The sequence below is a fragment of the Clavelina lepadiformis genome, chromosome 2 (genome assembly GCF_947623445.1).
Source record: "Clavelina lepadiformis chromosome 2, kaClaLepa1.1, whole genome shotgun sequence".
In the NCBI taxonomy this organism is placed as follows: Eukaryota; Metazoa; Chordata; class Ascidiacea; order Aplousobranchia; family Clavelinidae; genus Clavelina; species Clavelina lepadiformis.
The window spans coordinates 8,118,225-8,141,344 of NC_135241.1; the positions used below are offsets into that span (position 1 = coordinate 8,118,225).

Here is a 23,120-nt window from a genome sequence, read left to right on the forward strand (position 1 = left end):
GACATGAATAACGTCATAATCATACTACATCAAACGCATACGAAACCTCTGAATCTTTGGAGACAGTTCGTCCAGGTTTTTGCTTCCCAGAAGACTAAGGAGTGGTGTGTGATCCTTCTTTAGCGGGAAGGGTATGCCGATAAGATAGTCGCGAAATCTTTCACAGGCCCATTTGGACGCTAGGGAGTCCTTCTCGAGCAGAGCAAAACGTTTCTCAGTGGCTGACATTGATCTAGAAACATATACAACTGGTAAAAGATCGGCCCCCATCTTTTGATAGAGAACGGTTCCTAGGCCCCAGGAAGAAGAATCTGTTGAAACAACAATTTTCCGGAGCGGGTCATAATGAATTAAGACAGGCGGGCTAGTAAGTAATGCTTTTATTAGCCTAAAGGCGTGGTCGTGTTCACTAGTCCATTGCCACGACTGATCTTTGCATAGGAATTTCCGAAGTGGAGCGGTCAGTACTGCGAGGTTTGGAATGAACTTGTGATAAATATATCAATTAAGGTAATATAAAATTGTATACGACATAGAATTCTCGTCTATCGAATCAGTGAAGCATAACACTGCGTGACGTAATCGATTGTTGCCCTGTGCGTGCATTTTGATTTATTCAGTCCTTTTCATTCGTACGTTCAACGCCGCAACATGTCTTTGTGCTGTTGCTGTCACAATGTTCTATCTTGATTTATTCGTTCAATGAAACGTCAAATATAATCAGATTATACAGTAGTCATTCCTGTGTCATTATTGCTGAAGTCTATCAAAGTTCACTGTTAAGATATACACAAGGAAACAGACTTTGTAGTGTAAGTGGGTAATCCTTACAGGCTAAGGTACCATATACCACTTTTCATTACAAACTTTTAAAGCTGGTTGGTCATGCCCAAAAATCGATGAACCGCTTTGACGCCCTCCGGAGGAAACAGCTTTTGAATGGCTGAAGTTTTTTTGAGGTCCGCTAGAACATCCTGACCATCAATAATATGTCCCAAAAATTTTACACTTGGATGGACTTCGAAAACTCACATTTCTCCGGATTTAGTGTGACTTTGGCGTTGACTAGATTATGTGATATAGTACACAAGCGATCGTCATGCTCGTTTTGTGTAGCTTCAAAAACTAAAATATCGTCCATCTTGCAGAGAACTCCTGGAAGTGCTCCGGAACAGAAGATATTTCGAAAGGAAGTCTGTTAAAACAAAAATCGTGCATAGGGGGTAATAAATGTTGTCAGTATTTTGGAGTCTTCCGCAAGGGATATCTGCCAAAACCCTGAATTCGCGTCAAGCTTAGTAAAGAGTTTCGTATGTTATGTACATACGAATTATGTTCAAATTACACTGCGACGCGGAGCACTGGCCAAGACGTTAAGCTGGTGACCTGCAGCTTACTACTGCATATACAACATACCTTCACCAAGTACGAAAACACAAGGTTAGGCCCAAATATAACTGTTGTGTACCTATGAATGTATAAACTACATCTATTTCTTGTCGCCTACATATTTAAATCAACCTTGGATTCTTGCAACAAAGTTCTGGCAATTAATTATTATTTAATCTTCAAATATTATTGAATCCCGTTTTTCCGGTGTACTTACTGACAACTTTAATTTCAGATCAACTTTTGTTTGTACTTGCCCCTCGCTTTAAGTAGCAACACTCGGGCGCAAGCCGCATCATTCCGTTTGTATTTATTGCCTACGAAAGGGGAACTCAAAAATGATCTCGAAAATTGCAAAAATGCTCGTAGGGATAGTAATTCTGACGTAAACGAAGTGTGTAGTTAAGCGTATATAATGGTCATGGATAACGAGCGGGATTAACCCAGTTATTCCTGATAGCCTACAACAAATGGAAGTTTACTATAACAGACGATCACAAAATGAACTTTTTTTGTAATTGTTATCGAATACTACATGACTTTTTAAACCATCAAATTCCGCTTACTGGAATGAAAACAGTAGCCTAAACACAACCTAACGCAATTAACAAACCAAAATGAAAAGTGCAGGTTACAAAATATTAGAGTAATAAACAAAACAGTAACACATAAAAATTGCTTGCGAGAAGTTCGGTTCCTGCCATAGCCGGCCGATTTTTGCCGAGATAATGGTTACGATGTGAACTAGTACAAAACAACGCAGGAACACAACACCTACGATTCCTAGAATATATTTTCTATACAGAAGCTAACTAATAGATATGACATAAATATGGGCCTACCTACAAGTTTAACTCACAGTGGTTGACCCTACGGAGATGGGTAACAAACCTCAACCATTGTAATAAATCTCTATCGAGGCAAGGTGAATGAATCCTTATTTGGGTATTCAACCACAACCTAACTATAAACTATTTTAGTCAACTAAACGAGAACATGACTCAATCACTGAGTGTTTGTCCATTCTCTTCGTTGACTATTTCAAATTGAGTGGTTTCTGTGATGGGTGAAGGTGGTTCTACAGTGTCACTTTTAGTGTTGCTTTTTCCTGCATTTAAGCCATCTCCTTTTGAGTTCAAGAAACTCAGCTCTTCTTCCTCAGTTGCTTGTTGATTCTCCGATGATTCTGAGGATGAGCTCTTCAGTGATTTGTTACCAGGACTAGAAACCTATGTTTTATAAGAAAACTTTTAACCTCCATACACTGAATTTATTCAGGCAGTGCAAACGAGTACAGAGGAACAAAGTTTTTGTTAAACGAACCTGAGACAAGTGTATAAACTCAAGCATTGACAAATAACAGAAATACAATTGGTCCTGTGTTTGTATCATGTGTGGTCTTTGCTCGCGAAGATATCGAGCTGTACCAAACACGTCAACTACACTATCACTTCCAGCCTGCTCTTTCAAAATTGCCAAGCAACAAAAAACACCTGCAACAATGGCCTGATTAGCAAGAGGATACCAGCATTTAGCTGTTGGCTCAAACCAAATGAATGCCATAACAATAAATGCTACATACACCGGTTAACAGAAACTAAGAGATTTGTTTGATGAAAAAACTTGACTATTTATTGAAATGTTTGTACAAACTAAATAACCAATGTGTATGATTAGTTGTTTACACTGTACATACACATCCAATTTTAATTTAATTTAATCATCAACTTTTTTTCGCGTTTTGTTTTGTATATTCACATATTTACAGTGTGTAATACTCCGAATCCTTTAGTTAACAACTCTATCGTGACAAAATTTAAAAATCTAATCTGCTTAACCTGTTCTACCACCACCACTACTGCAATGCACAATTGTTGGTGGATCAGCCGTATTTGTGCTGCGAATGCGGCTGACAATCTGAAAAAGATTTCTTGCCTCCTTTGGAGGACCAACCTCAGGCCATCCAACATAGTGAAACTGCTGCAGTTTTCTGTCGTCCCCAACAAACTTAAAATAAGCAACATGCATTTAAAATAGAGTACAAAAAATAGAAACTAAAGTGAAAAGAAACATACAAGGGATATAAAATTATGCATCAGAGCATAACATCAATAATATCATATACACAAAGATTACAAGTTCTAAAGTTACCAAATTACTGTTTTAAAATAGTGCGAATGATTTCGATCAGAAACTTAACAAGTGATAGTAATTTTGAGATTGTATAGTAAAACATGGATAAAACCAAATGTGTAAGTAAATCTTACAAAACTTGCCAATAGACTTACCCGTGCATGCTTTAAGGTAAATGATCGAATGATGCAGTCTTCTATATCACCTTTGCTTTCACCAATGAAAGAGATGGTTATGTCTCCAAATACCTTATTTTCTTCTGATTGACAGGGCCAGTACAGGTGGCATGCATTATGACCTGAAAAAAATCTCCATTTAGCACAAACATTTTATTTAATTAAAATGGAAGGGTTGGCAAATAATTTATGACGTGATCATCAAAAAATAATGGTTAAGTCTCACGAACTCCGACCCAAATGTTTCGTGAGCATGGTTATCACGACTAAATGAAGGGAAACGGAAACCGATGTAAATAGTCTTAAATGAAAATATATGAAGGGCATGAAAGAAGTTTGTGATCACAAACGTTGTTAACGTTAACGACACGAGGTTATGTCACACCAGTAAGAATAATTGATAGATAGTCGAAACAATTGTAGTGTAGTGGTAGCAGATTTAAAAAGTTTGCTATGTGATCACACTATCTAAGTTTTAAAACATTCTCACGCAATCACCCCACAACTTTGAAGGCCAAAATAGTGTCACAACCCACTATTTAACGACTCCAGAATTAGGGAATAATTGATGATAATAGAAAGGCTTTGCAAGAAGCCTGTTTACCTTTCTCTTCGAGATTTGTAAGCATTACTATATTCTGGACTCTATTTTCCCAAGCCATTAACCAGAAATCTTCCATTGTATTTTCAAGTGGGCCTTGAGTAGCGATGTATGCTTGTTTTCCAAAGAATCCCTGAATACACACCGATAAAACTTACTTAGGTCTTGGCAACCTTGTGAAATGTGATAACTTCCAACAATGCCTTAGAGCAAAATTAAATCTTAAAAGATAATCATAATTAAATTTTAAAAGTTATGAACTACTGTATGTAAATGGTAAGGTGTGGGGCAACTGTTAAAACAAGTTGACTTTAAATGAAAAAATATTTCTCAGTAAGTATATCAGACAAAAAAAATTTAATAATATTTAGTAGTTAAGAAAATATTGTATTGCTAAAAACATGTCACAATTTATAATAACATTTTTTAAAAAACTAGTGTATGGTGATACCGAATCAAATAGTTCACATTAAATATTCTTGTAATTCTGTTGTCCAAGAAAAGAATGAATTTTTTAAAATTACAACACTATTTAAACATTACACGCCACAAACCCTATTACTTCTGTAGACAGGAACCAAAAACTTCCAAGTCATGATTTAAGCGTACAGGATATTTACTAGATGTGTAACAAATCGTGTTTTTGGATTCAGACTAAAACCGAATTATTTCGGCCGAATCATGCAATCTAAAACTGCATAAATATTGTAAAAGTGAACAAAACAGTGCCTACACACAGTGGTATATATAACTAATGAGATACATTAGTTGAGCTAGCTAATTTAGTTGTAACTTGCAACAGACAGGTATGTCAATGATATGCTCAGATTTCCTGTTACGTGTAACAACAATGACTTCTGCATTTGTTATAGTTTTCTTGAAATGAAATAATTTTCAAGCAAGTTTTTAGAAGTATCTTAACTATTCAGTTTTAGACGGGATTTGGAAATAAATGTGGCCAACAACCGAATTTGGGTATTCCCCATTCAGCGTGCCAAAATTCTGGTGCACCTCTAATATTTATCAGAAACTGTACTTACATCAATATAGGAAGCATTAATGTAATCTGATTTTTCGATTCCAGGTTTCAGTGGCAGCATTACTCTATTGAAGTCATCTAAAACCAGAAATAGAAAACATGGGTTTACCAGTCACTTCTATTTGCTGACGGTAACCTACAAGAAACTTGATACTATACAGTAGCGGCTTACAAGGAATAATTTGCAAAACCCTATTTTTCTTGAGACTCTGTCTCCCACTCCTTAAGTAGTCTTTTTGTAAGGGAAGCTTGACAAGCTTATTAAACTCCAGCTCAACGTGGGTTTCATCATGATGGTTTTTCTCTCTGCAACATACGAAAATAATTTCTCATTATGAATACTGAGAGGCAATAGAAAAACTGCTCACATGTTAGCTTGGTGATTTGAGCTGGAATAACGCATAGCAGGGATGGTTCCACGACATATGGCCGCGGGAAAATGACCGCGAACAAACTCACCGGGGACAATTGAACGTGACGTAAATTGACCGCGAACAAACTGACTGTGATGTAAATTGACCGCGAACAAACTAACCGGGAACAGACTTACCGGAATGAAAATTGACCGGGAGGTAAATTGACCGTGGGAGTCCTGACGTACAGCTTCAATCTGACAATTTACTTAACTAAAGTGTCCATTGTTATTGCAATGAGTCCATTGTTACTACATGAGATAGGCTACAACGCATTGTTTCATAATCTCATCAAACAACTCGTCTAGACCGGGAAAATGCATGTAACAATAGGAAATCTATGAATAAAGGTGAAAAACCCGTAGGGTCACCCTACACCCTACAAGGGGCCAAAAAACTCTACGAGTGGCAACCTTGACTGCAATACACATACTAAATTGGATAGTGACTAGATAGCGACTAGATAGTGAATTAGAATTTTGACCTTTTGACGGCCAATTTGTCGCCGGTTAATTTGATCGCCGGCCAATTTATCGACGGTTAATTTCATCGCCGGCCAGTTTACGTCACGGTTAATTTGATCGCCGGCCAATTTGTTGCCGGTCAGTTGTCCACTACCAGTTGTCGCCGGTGAGTTTGTTCACGGCCATATGTCGTGATCCCAGCAGGGATGCCCCAATACAAACCTAAATAAATTCGCCAAATATCACTGGTGTGGAAGATTTTGGCGAATCTGAATACTAACAATGATGAACCCATATACAGTACTCCTTACACATTGTCAATTTTTTTATAAAGCGATGATCTAGTTTTCTGGCTAAGCTAAAGTAAGATAAGATTCCTTACAATGAAGTTCATTTATATTCATATTAATTTTATTTCTCAATTGCTATTTAAACATTGTTTTTTTTTTATCAATTGGTGCTGATACAAATAGATTCGGGATTTGTTCGTGTGGACCTATATAATCATCGGGTTCACACAAACCCTAATAATCCTCATTGCAAGACATCCCTAGTGAAGAACAATTAAAACTTCAAGCGAAATAAACGTACAACTCCAAAAGAGTCAGCAAAACCTGATCCAATATCATAGCCGAACATATTTTCGTTGTAATTATAACAATAAATAAAATTTTGATATGGCTAAACAAAACACGCTTGCTAATAAAACCGCTTTACTTAGAGCATAGTAGCGCTTGTCAATTAAATTTAATTAATTGGTAAACTTGAACTAACCCTAATTTTTGAACTTGAATCTTAAAGTCATTTGTGGTAACTTCAGTGACACCAAATTTAAGATATTCCACTATAGCTTTGTGTGCAAATGCATACTGCTCCTGTAACAAGAAAGAATACTATGTAATATATTGGTTTCAATAAAATACTAACAACTAAAAACATGATTATCGTACGAAGTACACCGTAATTTAATCATACAGCAAATACTCTAGTAGCGACAGTACATTAGATTACAATATTCCGATAACCGTAATTATCAGAATACTGCTGCGAATATTACACAATTTTTGGGAAGATCACAACAAATGATACATTAAGTAATATGTAATCGGCATCTAAAATATCAAAAACCAGGTGCAGATAAATTCAAAAATTCTCCTTCTTACCACTGTCTGCACTAACTTCATTCTTTGTTCACGAATTTTTGAAAGAAAACTGAACAGGTCTACTTTTCCTTCAGCATCAACCTGCTCAATTGCTGCATCAATTATAATGTATGTACCTGTTCTTCCCACACCTGCACTACAATGGATGACAGCAGGACCTAAAACGCATGTAAAGTTTCCAACATGTACATTTTCAGTATATTACTGTCACTCAATTTTAGTTGTTATCAGCAACCAGTAGAAAAACTATTTAATTAGTGATTAGTACATACTAAGGAACCAGCAAGCCATACTCATCAATGTTTTAAGTGAAAGAAAATCATTTACTAAAGCAGAGCTACCCAGCTGGTGTGACGCAAAGCATAACAAAATGTTACAGTACAATAAGTGAATACTAAAGCAAAGTGGGGCAATCGTGAACCTGAAGGCTATTGTTATCTCTTTTTAAAAAAAATGGATTTTAATTGAACTTGTTTGTATTATGTGACTAAAAACTTTGTCAGCAAAAGTTGGCCATGAGCTTAAAAAGGTTAGGAAGCACCACTAAGGCAACAAAAAATTTATTTAATCATGGTATACATGGTTATAACATGCAATCAATGTTCGTTCAGGCCACTTACCTGAATGTGGCACTAAAGCAGCATTAATTCTACGACGGAATTGCAATATATGTGATGCATTGCTTGGAACACCAAAATCAGGCCATGCAATGTAATGAAATTGTTGTATTGTACGTGCAGCTTCTTGGCCCTGCCAGAAAATAACATCAGTGGTGGTTACTGGTAAAATGTCAAAACAGAGACTTTTCCTGAAATACCGTTTTGACCACACGACAAAATTCCAAATGACAATATTATCTAAACCAGTGCTTTTTCAACCTTTTTGATAACGGTTCGCACTTTTTAGAGTTACGAAAATCTCATGTGCATGTGATACATTCCGAGATGTAACACGTTTGACAGGCTGGTGATTTCGTCATTCGTTTACTTTTTTTGTTACTACTTATTGAAACTAAACATTTTATAAAATAATCAATACCAGAATCCGTATGCGAATATGTGTCAGCATTTCTAAGCCTAATTCAACCCATATGGACACAAATTACAACACACTTAACATAGTCTTGAAACATTACGTGAGAGTTTTACTCTGCTTTAAGTGCTCATTACACCAGGGTTAAACTGCCAAAGGCCAAACACAAGTAGGATTCGATGTCCAGTTGTGCTAATTGTAATTTCTTTGAGCAAGGTGTGAAGGATGCTTACATTTGCTTAGTGGTCTTTGTGAACATCAGTTCCAAATTCGAGTAATACATAAAATAATAAAAAGTGTGTGTACCTATCAGTAACCGATGCTCGAGTGATGAGGAATCATCACCAAGTTTACATTGAGGAAAGACTTTCCTCAGTCTGAGGAGAAAATTTTTGATACCATACCATCAGAACTGGGGAGTCGCTACTTTGAAAGTTCCGTCGGTAACGGTGCCCGTACTTAGCATGGCTTAAATAGTACTGACGGTTCTGGTATTCAGTAATATTTTAAAAAAGTAGTTCGGTACTTTGTCGGTGCTTTTTGTATAAAAGATGCTGCTGCAAATGCAATGTTTGCCTCTATTATGCCCCCGGTAAAGATTCTTCCAGGTCAAAACATATGTGACGTTAATCGCTTGCAATTTTACTTGACATTTCTATATTCAAAAAATCAACAGGTGCTAAAATTAGTATTAAGGATTAATTAACATGTATTTTTGAAAACATAATTTTAAAATAATCTCGTGAAAAGTACTTAGTACCGGGACCGACTGAAATTTCTTGATAAAAGTAATTCGATGCAGAGATTCGCTACTTTTTTCAAAAAGTACTGCGGTACAGTAATTCGGTACCGCCCACCTATGCATACCATGCTAGTTTGTTGGACAGTTTTTTATGCCGTTCATGTTACCATAGTTATGACCATAGCCTAGTTTGAAGGTTTCCTTGCCAATTTCATGGGTTTGTGCACTGGTACATATACAGTGGTAGTGTGTTACAATGGAATGTTACATAGCCAAAACAGTTAAAAATATTAGCAAAAAATTTGTTTTTTTCAACCTTATCCACCTCACAATAGTGCGAAAGTATAGCCTACAGATTACTCCTGGCCAAACAATCCCACCAGCAACATCAGTCCCTAAGATTTCATTAGCGATGTGTGCCTAAAAAGGAAACATTCGCGAGCTGGAAGTTGGCTATAAAGTTAAATTAAATATACACATTTAAAAATATGCAAGAATCATCTTACAGTAAATAGTTTTCAAGATGATACAAAGTTAATGGCCGGATCGCACAAAACCAATGAAAACATATTTTAACAAATTTTATTTCACTCGTTAACCCTAATTTGCTCACTCATAATATCCACGGTGTTCATCATCCACACTATATTTTTTGCTATCGTACTAGTGCATACAATCTCACAAGTTGAAAAGCATTGAACTGTCAATATATACAGGGAGCGACAGGGCTGTGGAGTCATTACCAAAAGCTTCGATTCCGCTATATGTAATAATCACCGTATTTTTTTACAATTTTTTACCGACATGCTAAACAAATGCGATTAATCACTTGCTTAGTTATTGCTGTTTGCACAATGCTCGTTTTAATGTAATGGATAACATTTCACTGTGCCTAATAAGCACGATTCTTCACCTCACTGGAAGTTCTTTTAACTTTACGTTACGTGACGCCATTATTGCCCTTCTGAGGCTACAACTAGAATTGTTGAAAATAAAAAGTTGTAACAGTAGCTTCATTTGCATTATGCATACGCCATGCACAGAAAAACAATGGCTGCTAGAAGATGGTCATATGTGCTCACAGCGCACCTGCAATTAATTAGGTATCACTTATCAATTGCTACATAAACCTTTGGCGGATATGTATGAAATAATACACTAATGGTCATGTTAGTGAAACAAAATGCAAATGTACTATAGGGCTACAATGGCACATTCTAACAGAGAGATATTCCAGATTGTGATTAATTTGTTATTATCAGTTAGTGTTGGAGTCAGAGTCAGGGCATTTTCACAAACTTTGAATCCACTGACCCAGAATTTCTTCAACTCTTCGACTTACATCACATCATTGTACATATGATTCCAACTTTTTAACCAATTCGTATAAAATTTCCGACCAATGCAATCCTTGAATTTTAAATGTATAAGTCCCTAATCACTGATAAGGTGGAGTGGTTGCAATACTACTGCTTGCGTTTTTGGTCTGATCAAATACTTTAAAGGGGGATAAATTACAGAATAAATGTAAATTTTGGTTTTAAAAACATAAAACATTTTCCGTTTGTGAATAAGACTCCAGCAGACAAAGTTGGACTACAGAGTACAGACCATGTTTTTTTAGAAACAAGAATAATTTTTAGGAAACATCTTATAACAACAACATTGCAATAGGAAAGTAAATTTGCACTTAATAATAGTCAGTATCAAGTGCGTATAAAGTGCAGGATAACTTTGCTTATCTGCCTGCATAGGAATTTTTATATCAAGTTCAATCTTGTAAAAAATTTTAAAAATTGAATAATTAAACATTTATCTGCTTTGCAAATGTAATGATAAAACAGAAGACCGCATTCTGATTGCCTACAAGAAACAATATAGCACATTTTGGCAAACATGTGGCACAAAATAAAAACCTTAGCGTAGCATGTTGAAATGCAAATCTGCTTTACCCTATGCTAAAAGCAAAAACAAATTGCAATTATAAATTTGGTTCACTCAGCTTTTATATATAGCATAAGGAAATGGAACATGTTTCCTAATTGTTTTTTTTAAATTTTGATAGTTTATTGTCTAATGAAATATTCACAAAATATTAATATTCTTATGAAAAAATTATGATACATTATGCACAATATATAGTCCACTATAGATGGAACATACGTATTGCAAAGAGAATGTTCGTAAATTGAAAAAATTCCTTTCTTGTGTTTCCAATGATTTGACAGTATAATTTCCATAAGATATTTCTTTGTTGAAATCTGGCCAGTATTGATCACATTTTAATTTTGTTTGCTCTACCAGTCTTGTAAGCTGTTCACAAAATGGTTGAAATAAGAGAATTTCATGGTTCAAACCACTTAACAACAGCAATAAAATATAAGCAAAGAGCAACAATAAATTGTAAGCAAACTACCAGTCTTTGGTTATACCAAAAGAAACAGGGCTATAATCTAATACAAGCAGTATCAATTTCGAAAAGACCAAGAAAGTGTGTTTACCATAATAATCGTTGTTGTGTTCTGCTCCCAAATCATTTGCCAAAAATGTTTAAAAGTTTCCACTTTAGGACCTTGTGATGCAATCCACTTCTTTTCATATTGGTAACCCTTCATTTAAACAAGAAATTGAAAATCTAATAAACAGACTAGCAAGTAATAAGAAATAAATTGCAGTCTTAATGTAATAAATAATACGTTACATGGCACTTGTAGACTAGTAAATTTAAGTAAAACATCATTAAACTTGTAACCTGGGTAAATAAAAACAATGATCTGTACTCACTGACACAAAATTGGCATTTATGTAATCGGCATGCGGATCGTCTTTAGTTGAAAGAACAACACGTGTATGGTCGAAAGGAAGAATGTTATCATAACGATTTTTATGACGGTTTTCTGGTATCTGACTGTCTAGCTTTTCCTGAGTATCATTTGGAAGGGCCTATACAAACAGTAAAACATAATGTAGAAAAAAATTAGATCAACATTATGAACTGTTGTAGTTACGTTTTACGCCACTACCCACTTTATAGATAGGATCAAGTACCATAAACCACATGAAAACTTTTCTTATATATGCCAACTGCAAGACTATGTTCCTTACCTAATAATGCTAATGACATAATATATTTACCAGGAATTCCATCCTAAAAAGTCTGTTGTCATCTGCAGACTTTTTCTGACACTCAGCTGGAAAGTCTTCTTTTGAAATTACCATATTCCCCATGACAAACTACAAAACATTGCTTAACCATGAAGAAAACCATAAACCGAAGCACAATACATTGAGCAACGAAAGAAGTAAATCATAATCTGCGTATGTCTTACCTTTACCACTCTTCAGTTTATATAGTTATGGAAAATTCTAGTATAAGTCACTTTAGGCAAAACATACACCTATTAGGCAATGCAGCAATATTACATTAGCTAAGCGCATATTCAGTTTATTCACTATTAAACATAGTATTGTATATATGTCACCGACAAAAAAGCATACTTTCTTTAAACCAGTATATAAACAGTAAAAATTTTAATAAAGTCAAAGTTGAAAATTTACATTAGAACTTTATTTCATCTCTTGTATTAGCCTTTAATAAATATGAAATGCAAATACCAGTACATTACCTTTTGCTTGTTGTATAAGCTTCTCCGTTTTGTATGTCGCATTGAAACATCTTGATTAAGTGGATTCCTGTCATCATCATTTTTCATAAAACATGTTGGAAGTTTTCCAGTGCTGTGATGTAAATATCATCATTCACGCTAAAGTTACACATTAATTCCTATTGCATGATAAGTATGGCGCTAGGTTTTGTATCTTTCAGGGTTGTGCCAAATCAAACATGAATTTGAATACTACGCACAAACAGAAACCACATAAAATTTGTTATATCATACAAACCATGTCACCAAACATACAAACTATACATGTAGATTTGGGCCAATTCATTTATGTTATTAAGAAAATAGTACCGATAACAAAACATTAAAAAGCTTTTGGTTGTAAGACTGACTGCAAAGATGGTGGAATAATTACAAACATTTTAGTAATTTCAACTTCTTAAAGTACATCTTAAACTTTGGTTTCCATTATTACCAACAAGATGACAAGGTTAATCATGATATCCTTGTTTGTCAACTAGATAATTAATATACAAAAGTTCAGATTTATAAAAATTTCGGAATTTATTTTTCCTTTTCTTATAAACCTGAATCTTTTTGAAATTGGAAATTGAAATTATACAAATATATATCAGGGAAATACATTGATACAGTATATATATTAGGGATGTGCCAAAAGGTGAGAATCTGGTTATACATATACAGTGGAAATCGGTTAATCTCATATCGGTTAAAGGCATAAATCGCTTTATAGCATAGCATTGCATATTCCCAAACCATTCCCATTCACTTGTGAAGAAAATTCAACGGTTAATCGCATAAGGGTTAATCGTATAAATCGGTTAATCGAATAGGAATTCTTGATTGATTTGTAGACTTGTATCACTTAACCGCATATTTCCTTTGACGAAGTGTTAAGTTGCTTAAGATTATACTCACCAATAAACAAAAATCGTCGCAAGATCTCCCATAACCCGCAGCGATTAAATACACGACAAGACACTGAAGACAGCAGTTGTGAATTAAAGACAGCTTCGATTAAATTCACCGCAAGGCTGAAGGCTATAGAGACAGTAGCACGTAAATGATTTGAACAATAAAGTAAAACTTCACGAAAAAAGGCCTTCTCTACAGTGATTATGAACCACAAAAGTACGTTTCATTTAAGGATTGTTACGGATCGTTACATCACAATAGAACAACAAGACTAATTTTTATTTAAGGATTGTTACGTCGCAAAGCGCAACCTTCCGTTTTTATTTCGTGTTGTTTTTGTGTCGAAATCGAAAAGAAGGAAGCTCACTTGTTGCGTCATAATGCATTGTGTCATTCCAAAAATCGGCGGAGGAGCAAGAATGCGTGCGCCGGTGTTTAAAAGAGAATAGCGGAGAAAATGTAGGTAAAAAACGAATACATCGGTTAGTCGCATAAAAAAGCTTGGCAAATTGACTATGCGATTAACCGATTTCGACTGGATATATATAGGCTGAGCTTGTAACCTTATTATTACCTTACGTTATATATGAAACTTCACAATAACTTCAGTGAAACCTCAGTATTACTACTGTAGCAATGATGTTTGGCACAATATCACAATAAAAAATTTTAGACAACGATTTTTTTCTGGTCTTAAATTTTATCTTATCTATATACATTGTACAGCATGCACTGGGGCAAGATAAGCAACCAAATTGATTTTCAAGCAATTATCACATACAGTATTTTTCAAATCCATATATGCTGGATTACTGTGTTTAATAATACCTACCTCACTTATGCGACCATTCATTTTGAATACTGCTGAATACTGGTGAAACATTAAAAGCTCTCAGATGTCAATTTCAAATAATATTAAATATAGAGTCCCTTTTTGTCACTAACGTTACACTACGAGGAGTTTGCCAACATAATATATGGATCTGACATGACAGTCTTAATAGTACCTGGTTGCATCTGGTAAAGAGTTTGCCAAACCAATTTTTGGCCAATTCGTGGTAAAATGCCTACTTCGGTAATGGGAACAGTTTTTGTTAGTACCAAAGGTGGTCACATTACCGAATTTGCAATGTATACCACAAAATATGTCCAGTCAAACTGAAAGTCAACTTTTTTACATTTTCGTAATGTTACAGTATATTTTAAGATAAATTCTACATGCAACATGGCCCTCAATAAGCATACAATTACACATATAATTATTTAACCTACCGGTAGTAATATAATGCGAGAAGAAACGCGATAAAAACAACAGCAAATGCAACAAGGGCTCCAGCAAGAATACCACCAAAGTCTATGTGGGGTTCACGAGAATTTGTAGCTTCAGTGGTTTTGGTATTTTCCTCTGCTTTTGTTGTGCTCACATCTGTGGAAGGGGTATTTTCTACAGATGTTAGTTCTTCTTGAGTACTAGATGTTGTTACTTGAGTGCTTGCCGCAGTAGAGACAGAGATCACAGATTGGGTTGTTATTTCTATATGAACATGAAAAAACACACAAAGTTAATAGTTTCACAACAAAGGGCATACAAGTGCAAATCAAAGTCTTTCTTATATATACAACAGATATGCAACGTAAAAGTCGCCATTTCTTGTGCTCCGGGGGAGCTATAACTTGTATATATGCAAGACGAATAACACATATCATTATGCATTATAAAGCAGTTGGCATAGCACGTCTTTGCCAGGGTGTATTCCGTACATTGCATATGCTGAAGGTCAGTTCAGCATACATTACGAGTATACCAAAGATGCTATGCAAACTGCAATCTCTAAAAAAAGCACTAAGTGCTCTTTTTAGGCTAAACAAGGGAAAAATGGAAACGCAAAGTAAGTTTGCAGTTGCACCAAGATCTGTAGTTGCTTGGTGCCATGCCGAGGTCTCAAACCAAGTTTACGTTGTTTAACAGCAGCTAACACCAAAAATGCCAAAGACCACTCACGTGGAATGCATACTGGCATCTTTGACATACAGGTTGCCTGGAATGGACCCTAGGTATGTAGTCATCAAGCCAACAGACTTATACCATATGTCTAGGCTGTATGATAATAATCTTGGAATGAAAATACTAAATGACTATTTCACCATGTATAGGTCACCCAATCTGTTGTTAAAGACAGGCAGTTAAGTTAAGAGAATGGGTATACAAAAAGGTAAGTTTAGCTATTCATTTAGGTTTCAGATTTGGGTTACTTTGAGTTAGGTTAAGAAGCTGTGACAAATACCTTCAAACGCATGATTTTTTTCGCTGAAATACTTGCAGCCAACAGAATATTTATTCACTGACTGAGGAAATTTATTGCCAGACTGTCAGAATTAAGCAGTGTTGTAGTGCCTTAAAACACTGAATTGACTTGAGTTACATTTTTAGATGGTTTGATTCGAATCAAACCTTTAAAATGATTTGACTTGAATCAAAGTCCAGGATGATTTGGGCCACACTAGCCTATAACAGCTGTGGTGGCAAAATAGAGCTTTGAATCAAAAGAACTGATATTTTTCTGAAAATTTAAACTTATCTAAACTTAGATAAATCTAAAAGAAAATTTTAACCCCATTAATTTGGAAACGTCAAGGTAACTATTGCAAGGCGTTATGCAACGTTACAAATCTTTCAGGGTTTAGGCTTAGGCATTGACTTAACTACTTAGTAAACTTTCAAATCTTGTCCTAAGTTTGTAAGTTAGGCCCGGAAAATCCACAAAGGTCACCAAATCCGCTCACGGATCATCTAAAAATGGTCTGGTTAATTTTTGTTGGCTATTATTGGTAATATTAAGTTGCAAATAATAAATAATATTGTTTAACAGGATTTTAAAAAATTGTTTTTTCATCGCAACCAACACCAACAACGAGCAGGAAAATCCCAGACACAAATCCTTGGGAGGTGTGCTAGATACGTGGAATGTTTCTTGAAAAGACAGACGCCATGTGTGCATAATAAATCATAGCGGGACTAGAAACTAGAATACGACACAAATCAAATTCAGAAATCTGTCGCAATTGCTGTATGTTAAACTTATCGTACTTTTAATGGGAATCAGTTTTAACGTGGTATTAATTATTAAAACCGGTGAATACAAAAAACATCTACGTTTCTGGCTAAAATCGCAATAAAAATGAAAAATGTGGTTTTATAATTAGATACCATTCTTTCTTCATACCAAATCTATTTGCAAACAAAATTAAAACAAATTTGCTTACAGGAACGAAAGAAAATAACCTGGAACAACATTCCAAACTTTTCTCGCACGTAAGACTTGCGAGTACTTAACGCTTCAATCTTACGAGTGAGTTACGGCCAGTCGTTAAGTTAAGCAAAGTTGTTATTCCCAATGTGGAAAATAACCCGGAACGACATTCCAAACTTTTCTTGCATGTATAAGACTTGCGAGTACTTAACGCTTCGATCTTACGAGTGAGTTGCGGCCAGTTGTTAAGTTAAGTAGAGTTAAGTGAAGTTGCTATTCCCAATGCAACCCGTATCTGACTCGCATGTAGTTGACGTAAAAGAGGAATATGTGTCAAAAGGTGGTAAAGTGAGTCGGAGTTCTAACATTGGCATGGGCTTGAACTCAACCCATGGAGTTTCAAAACCCAACCTGCGTAATTTCAAAACCCCAAGCACAAATTAATTAATTAATTCTTGAATATTTAAAATTATGTAACGACTTAAACAACTGCAAAACCCCGAGCTACAAAAAAGCTAAGTATAAACAGCGGTTTATTATGTTTTGTTTTTGTTACGGATTATTATCAACAAGGAATTTTGTCATTTGGCATATTTTGTGTTGAGTTTTTTTTTTCGTATAACCTATATAGGCCTATTGTGTAGCCTGCCCTACATAAAACATTAGATTTTTCTGTTTGGTTATTACAACTTGTGCGTAGTGTCAAACGGGAAAGTGTCCAATATGTAAAGTAAGCTTAGCCTATTATAGGCTACTGTACGGTAAAGCGTTGTCTAGAGTTAGGGTTGCCATACCGTCCGGAAAATTCCGGACATGTCCGGAATGTAGGGTTAAATTTTGCGTCCGGGAGGAATTTTAAAAAATGCTCAAATGTCCGGAATTTTATGATGGGCGTTTTGGGGGAATTAGAATTGCGGGAATAATCCTGTAAATCAGGGGTGTCCAACACGTGGCACGCGACGTGTCTGACCTAGACCCTAGCCTAGGGTTACCATATTTTCGGGGCCTAAAATCCGGACACTCTTTAGTGCCCACTAGCGGTTTTTAGAATGAGGTATGAACACATTGTCTGTCAATATGACGTCACACTAGCAATGCCTCACCTTGATGGTGCGAACAAAACCCGCGGCCCACTTCGAAATCATTAAGAATTAAAAAAACGATAATTTCCTTGGTATTCTAATTTGGTCTGCAACAGACTTCTTATTGAGCTATTTTTCTACTGCTTTCACTGCTTTATAATTTTCTTCAGCGAGTATACGCTCTTATCGTTTCAGACATGTTCTAAATTTTGCAATATCGACCAAGATATAAGGCCTTCAGCTACTAGCCCAGCTACACTCATCCATGTATGATTGTATCCCAAGTAGAGCGCTGTATTGTCGTTAATGACGTAACAATGAAATTATTACCCGTAAGGCGACAAACAATTTAAAAAATTTCCAACCCGATTCGTCTGCTCTGCGCTTGTGGGAAACCCCGTTGCTGAAAGCAGGTCCATTTTAATGGGCGGAAAAATAGACTAATGGCGTTCACAAACCATACTTGTGCCGAAGTAAAATTTTCCCCATTCCAAAGGCATATATCTTACTCTAGGGTAAGAAAGGCATACTTTCAACAATTACAATGGGAAGAAATTCCCGTTTTCTGGACCATTATAATGGGCGGAAAGTAGAAGAACGGCGTGAAATTCCGGACATTTAAGCATATTTTAGCATTTCCCCCCGGACGCAGTTTCAACACTAAAATTCCGGACATGTCCGGGGAAATCCGGACGTATGGCAACCCTACCCTAGCCTAGAGATCACCAGAGGTCAAATCAGAAATAGCCCAATAGCCTAGTGAATTCACGACACTATGTTCAAAAATCCACTCCGGTATACAATGGATAGGCAAAGCATTGCTACTGTGACGTCATATTGACAGACAATGTGTTCATACCTCATTTTTAAAAACCGCTAGTGGGCACTAAAGAGTGTCCGGATTTTAGGCCACGAAAACATGGTAACCCTAGTAGAGTAAACCCATATATACTGTCGATTACTCGTTACGTCCGATCTATTTTATTTATGCTTAAACATCAAGAGCCAACCATTCGTAACACAGTGTTTCTTTATGGATTCAGCAGAGATCATGACTTTGTTGCTTGAGCCATGCTTTTGAATTCCAACAAATACATTGATAAATTCACATTGCCTCTTGATGTTGGCGTGTGATTGTTGATTATGTACAGTACTTGATTAGCTCAGGGCTGAAAGTTTTCCTTATTTGACCCATAAGTGGGCCTTTGTTGATCCGCTTGTTATTCAACGGACGCTATGACTCCAGCCCGTGCCAACGTTCGTCTAACTACTTTACGTATGTAATTATAATTTTCAGCATACTCAGATTTTATAGTCTGCCAACCGCAATTTAAGCTTAATATGATATTGGTAGGCCTACTTGTCAAACAGCTCGTGCAATTGTTTTAAGCTACTGTATATAGGCCTATATCTCAGGCCAACAACTTGAGAACTATTTGGAAATATTCAAATGTCGAATTACTGCATATGAATTATAGCATACTGTACATTCTATAGAATATTTTATGAAGCCAAACCTGTCTTCAATCCAATAAGCACAGTATTATATCAATTATTAAATTGCAAGATTACGAACTTGACATTATTATCAAAACACAAGCGCCACTGAGCATGAAACTGGCGCATTGAGTGCCTTTAAAATGTGTGAGTTTTCCTTATTTTTATTCCTTACGCAGTAACTTTATACTTCAGGTTACTAAAGTATATCTACAGTACCTACGACGTCTCTGTCACTTGCATTCCGACATCAACTCCTACTAGACCTTTTATCGTTATTTTGTTTCAATGAAGACTAAAATTATTATTAGTAACTTTTTAACTATAAGTTAGTTCGGTTAAATATGTAGGCTATAGCCTACTTGAAACGTTTGCAATAGAAATGCCTGCAGCCATTATGGTTTTAAAATTCTTAGTTCGTATTACTCAATTTTTCAAGCATTATTTTTCTGCATGGGACTAATTGGTGTATGAAATTTGTTCGATCAAAGAATACAAATATTAAGTTTTCATCAACATGGGTTTTATTGTAAAAAGGTATGGAACGCGTTTCTATCAAAAGAAAGTGGAGTAATACCTATAATTCTCCCCACCTACACCGGACCAGCCTATAATTTCAAAATGGCAATTCGAACAATTCTATTAAAGTAAAAATTTTTCATATCGTTTACCATACTTAGCGAAATGTGGTCTTGGTCTTATTGTGCTTGGTGATGGTCTCATTTCAATAATTTTATGTGTGCTAATTTTACATTTTTTAAAGAAATGAAATTACTATGGGAGGCTTGGGTGCGTTCCACTACACTAATAGTTTTCCGACACTCATCTTTAAAACCTTCGTCTTTTTTGATACAAACCCTTAGTCTATACGAACTTTTGAAAAAATGTTTATGTTATTATCATTAGGATAGGCCAACTGAATATAACTTACTAATCCGCCTACATTGAAAATCCCATTAAAAATTAAGAGATATAGGTTAGCGATCCAAATTAAAATTTATCAATAATTCTAATATTCCAGGACAATTTTAATTAGAGTTTTTTTGTGAATTAAGCAATAAAATTGAGGAAAGTGCCAACCTTATGTACACATAGCTATAGCTATAGCCCAGGCTACTGCCTAGCTTAATCAGGCTGTGGGATAAGATAAAAATATCCCGGAAAGGTGGGCTACAATTATTCAATACAGTTGGAAAAACGGTATGGACAATACCGCCTATCCAAGGCCGGCGTTATGCCAATTCGAACGATGAGACTGAGTTGGGCCCCAAGCGCTGCATCAAAACGAAAATAACAATTTAGCTTTTATTTTTCACAAATTACAGCGTTATTTCTCAATTTCTTTTCCAAAGAGAATGTGTTGGTGAAAATACTTCAGGAAGCAAAGCTTTGATGGGAACTGATTTGCAAAAAGTTGAAATTTGGTTTACGTAATCATTAAGATGATTATTTCATTATTAAGGTATTTAAAATCGGCAAGGGGCTCCGCCATCAGTTCTTGCATTGTACCCCGCGCTTGCTAAGGCCGGCCGGCCCATCGTATTATGTGCATCTGGACAAAGCTTATGTATCGCTGACAAACACACACTTCATTACACTAAAGCAGTGGTTCTCAACCTTTTTTGGCTTACGGCACCCTGTAAACAACCAAAAGATTTGGCGGCACCCACAGTCAAACCAAAAAGTTTCTGCATTAAATAGAAATCATTTTCGCAACCGTTTTCCTGGACTAGTGATTAGTGCGCAATAACGTGCGGCACCCTGGCGAAACGTAAATGGCACCCCGGTTGAGAACCACTGCACTAAAGGTACAGCTTACTACTTCATTATACCAGCTAAAATTTGGTCATAGACCGAAGAAGAAATAAATCTATCTCAAAATAGACTATATCTAAATGTTAGAGCGGTGTACCGGACAAAGAAGTGGCACTCATCGTGGTCATTATTGCAGTCAATACTTTCGACGTGGTTTGTACCGTCGATGTGGCCATGGCGTGTTCTGGTGTACTGGGTTCAGTTGCTTCGGTACTTGGCTTCGACGTAACGACAACCTGGGTTGTCGTCTGTCCTTCGGTCGACCGGGTGGTACTTACCATGGACCTTAAAACCAAGTTGATTACCACTTTAAAAATATTTGTGCTCTAATTAACTTAAATTTTATAACATTATCCTTCACCCGTCTCCAAACCTGAACAGGAAAAGAATGACCTATACTTACAGTAACAATCAGCAAAAACAGTATCTTGCAATGAAACATTTTTAATGTTTCAACTTGCATGGTTAGCAATGTTAAAAAAGTATGTAATTGGATTTTTGTTTATACCAACTGTGCTGATATAATCATGGCATAGGGTTAACAATGTAGAAGCTAATCGCGTTTATGCATGCTTTTCACCGGAAGCGCGTAATACTTAGTTCGTGAAGACGTCACAGTTTCCATGTAGCCTCTGAATACTACTTTGTTATGTATTGATTCACGCAAAGCTTTATTTCCAGCATACGTTTCAAATAAAAAATTGCCAATAAATATGTTTTGGTAACAAAGTAAGAGTACAGTACAATACAATAATTACAACATAAAAATTAAAACGGTACAAACTATAAAAGCGTAAAAAACTTTTACAAGCCTGATTAGATGGCATTTTTCGATTACAAATATATTCAATATATTAAAATAATAGCCTACTCACTGGGTGACAACAGAGGAATTTGTGCTTTTTGAAGTAGCAGAAGACATCGCAGTTGTGGTGACATTATCACTTGCACCTACAATTGCAAAAGTTTTTGTACGAAAGAGTTTGCAAATTCGTTGTGTAATCTGCTGTGCATGCACAGTACACTTTAGATTGCTTTTGAAATTTACCAATTTGTCACGTTTAACGTATTGGGTATGCGCAAACTACTGTACCGCTAACTCATTTATTTCGCTTATACTTCTAATCTTAGCTCCTCTTACCTTGAAGCACCAGACTGCTCAGCAGGACAACAAAAATACAATTCCTACATATAGACGTCAATTTAGCACTGTTGAACTTCATAACCAGCTCTTTCATTTTCAAACTCCGTACACCATTAGCAAACGACAACACTTTACATATATTTGTGCCTGGACACTTTGCAAGTAACGGAAGTACCTTTGGTTACCATACCAGGGAGTAGGCCTAATATAGTGAATTCTATCTTTGGTAGGTAGCTTAACATCCTATGTATAAAGAAATAAAACCACCCAGTTGAAACTAGTTTTTAGTAGGCCTGCATTATCAGGCAACACTGTGTGCACTTGCTATCTGTTGTAATGGCTGTTTTAGAGCTTAATGTAAAATTTTTAACAAAAAGGTTACAGGAATAACGATATAAAGTCTCACAATCTCGCCCTCATATATTACATTTACGCATTTCTTGCCCGAATATGAGTAAAGGGGAGTTTTCATCATTACATGTATATTACTTCAATTAAGTAGCAAACAAACTGCATCGAAAACACAACTTAGCTTCCTTAACTATTCTATTACTTCACTTCACAAATCAGCTCATGCATTAGAATAACAATCTAAATTGCCAAATATCCGCAAGAGGTTA

At 35.8% G+C, this 23,120-nt stretch overlaps 1 protein-coding gene across 1 annotated transcript; it reads right to left on the minus strand.

The window, feature by feature from the left end:
• Positions 1 to 1,886: 1,886 nt before the first annotated feature.
• On the minus strand, positions 1,887 to 22,763 carry LOC143445812 (receptor-type tyrosine-protein phosphatase epsilon-like). Its single transcript, XM_076945138.1, has 19 exons — positions 22,498 to 22,763; positions 22,232 to 22,307; positions 21,454 to 21,641; positions 14,984 to 15,245; positions 12,779 to 12,890; positions 12,288 to 12,386; positions 11,937 to 12,095; positions 11,654 to 11,761; positions 11,316 to 11,465; positions 7,999 to 8,128; positions 7,379 to 7,536; positions 6,990 to 7,090; positions 5,511 to 5,644; positions 5,340 to 5,416; positions 4,303 to 4,432; positions 3,678 to 3,820; positions 3,228 to 3,396; positions 2,713 to 2,882; positions 1,887 to 2,618 (listed from the first exon to the last, which is right to left on the minus strand). Exons 1-19 carry the CDS (start codon positions 22,592 to 22,594, stop codon positions 2,391 to 2,393), a joined length of 2,691 nt encoding a protein of 896 aa, XP_076801253.1. The 5' UTR covers positions 22,595 to 22,763; the 3' UTR covers positions 1,887 to 2,390.
• Between the last annotated feature and the right edge of the window lie 357 nt (positions 22,764 to 23,120).

Excerpts from the sequence above, each read along its gene's own strand:
- LOC143445812 (XM_076945138.1), bottom strand. The coding sequence starts at position 22,594 with ATGAAAGAGCTGGTTATGAAGTTCAACAGTGCTAAATTGACGTCTATA. Across the intron at positions 11,466-11,653 it reads ACACAACAACGATTATTATG|CTTACAAGACTGGTAGAGCA; the intron begins GTAAACACACTT and ends TTTTGTGAACAG. Across the intron at positions 5,645-6,989 it reads ATTCAAGTTCAAAAATTAGG|AGAGAAAAACCATCATGATG; the intron begins GTTAGTTCAAGT and ends CGTATGTTGCAG.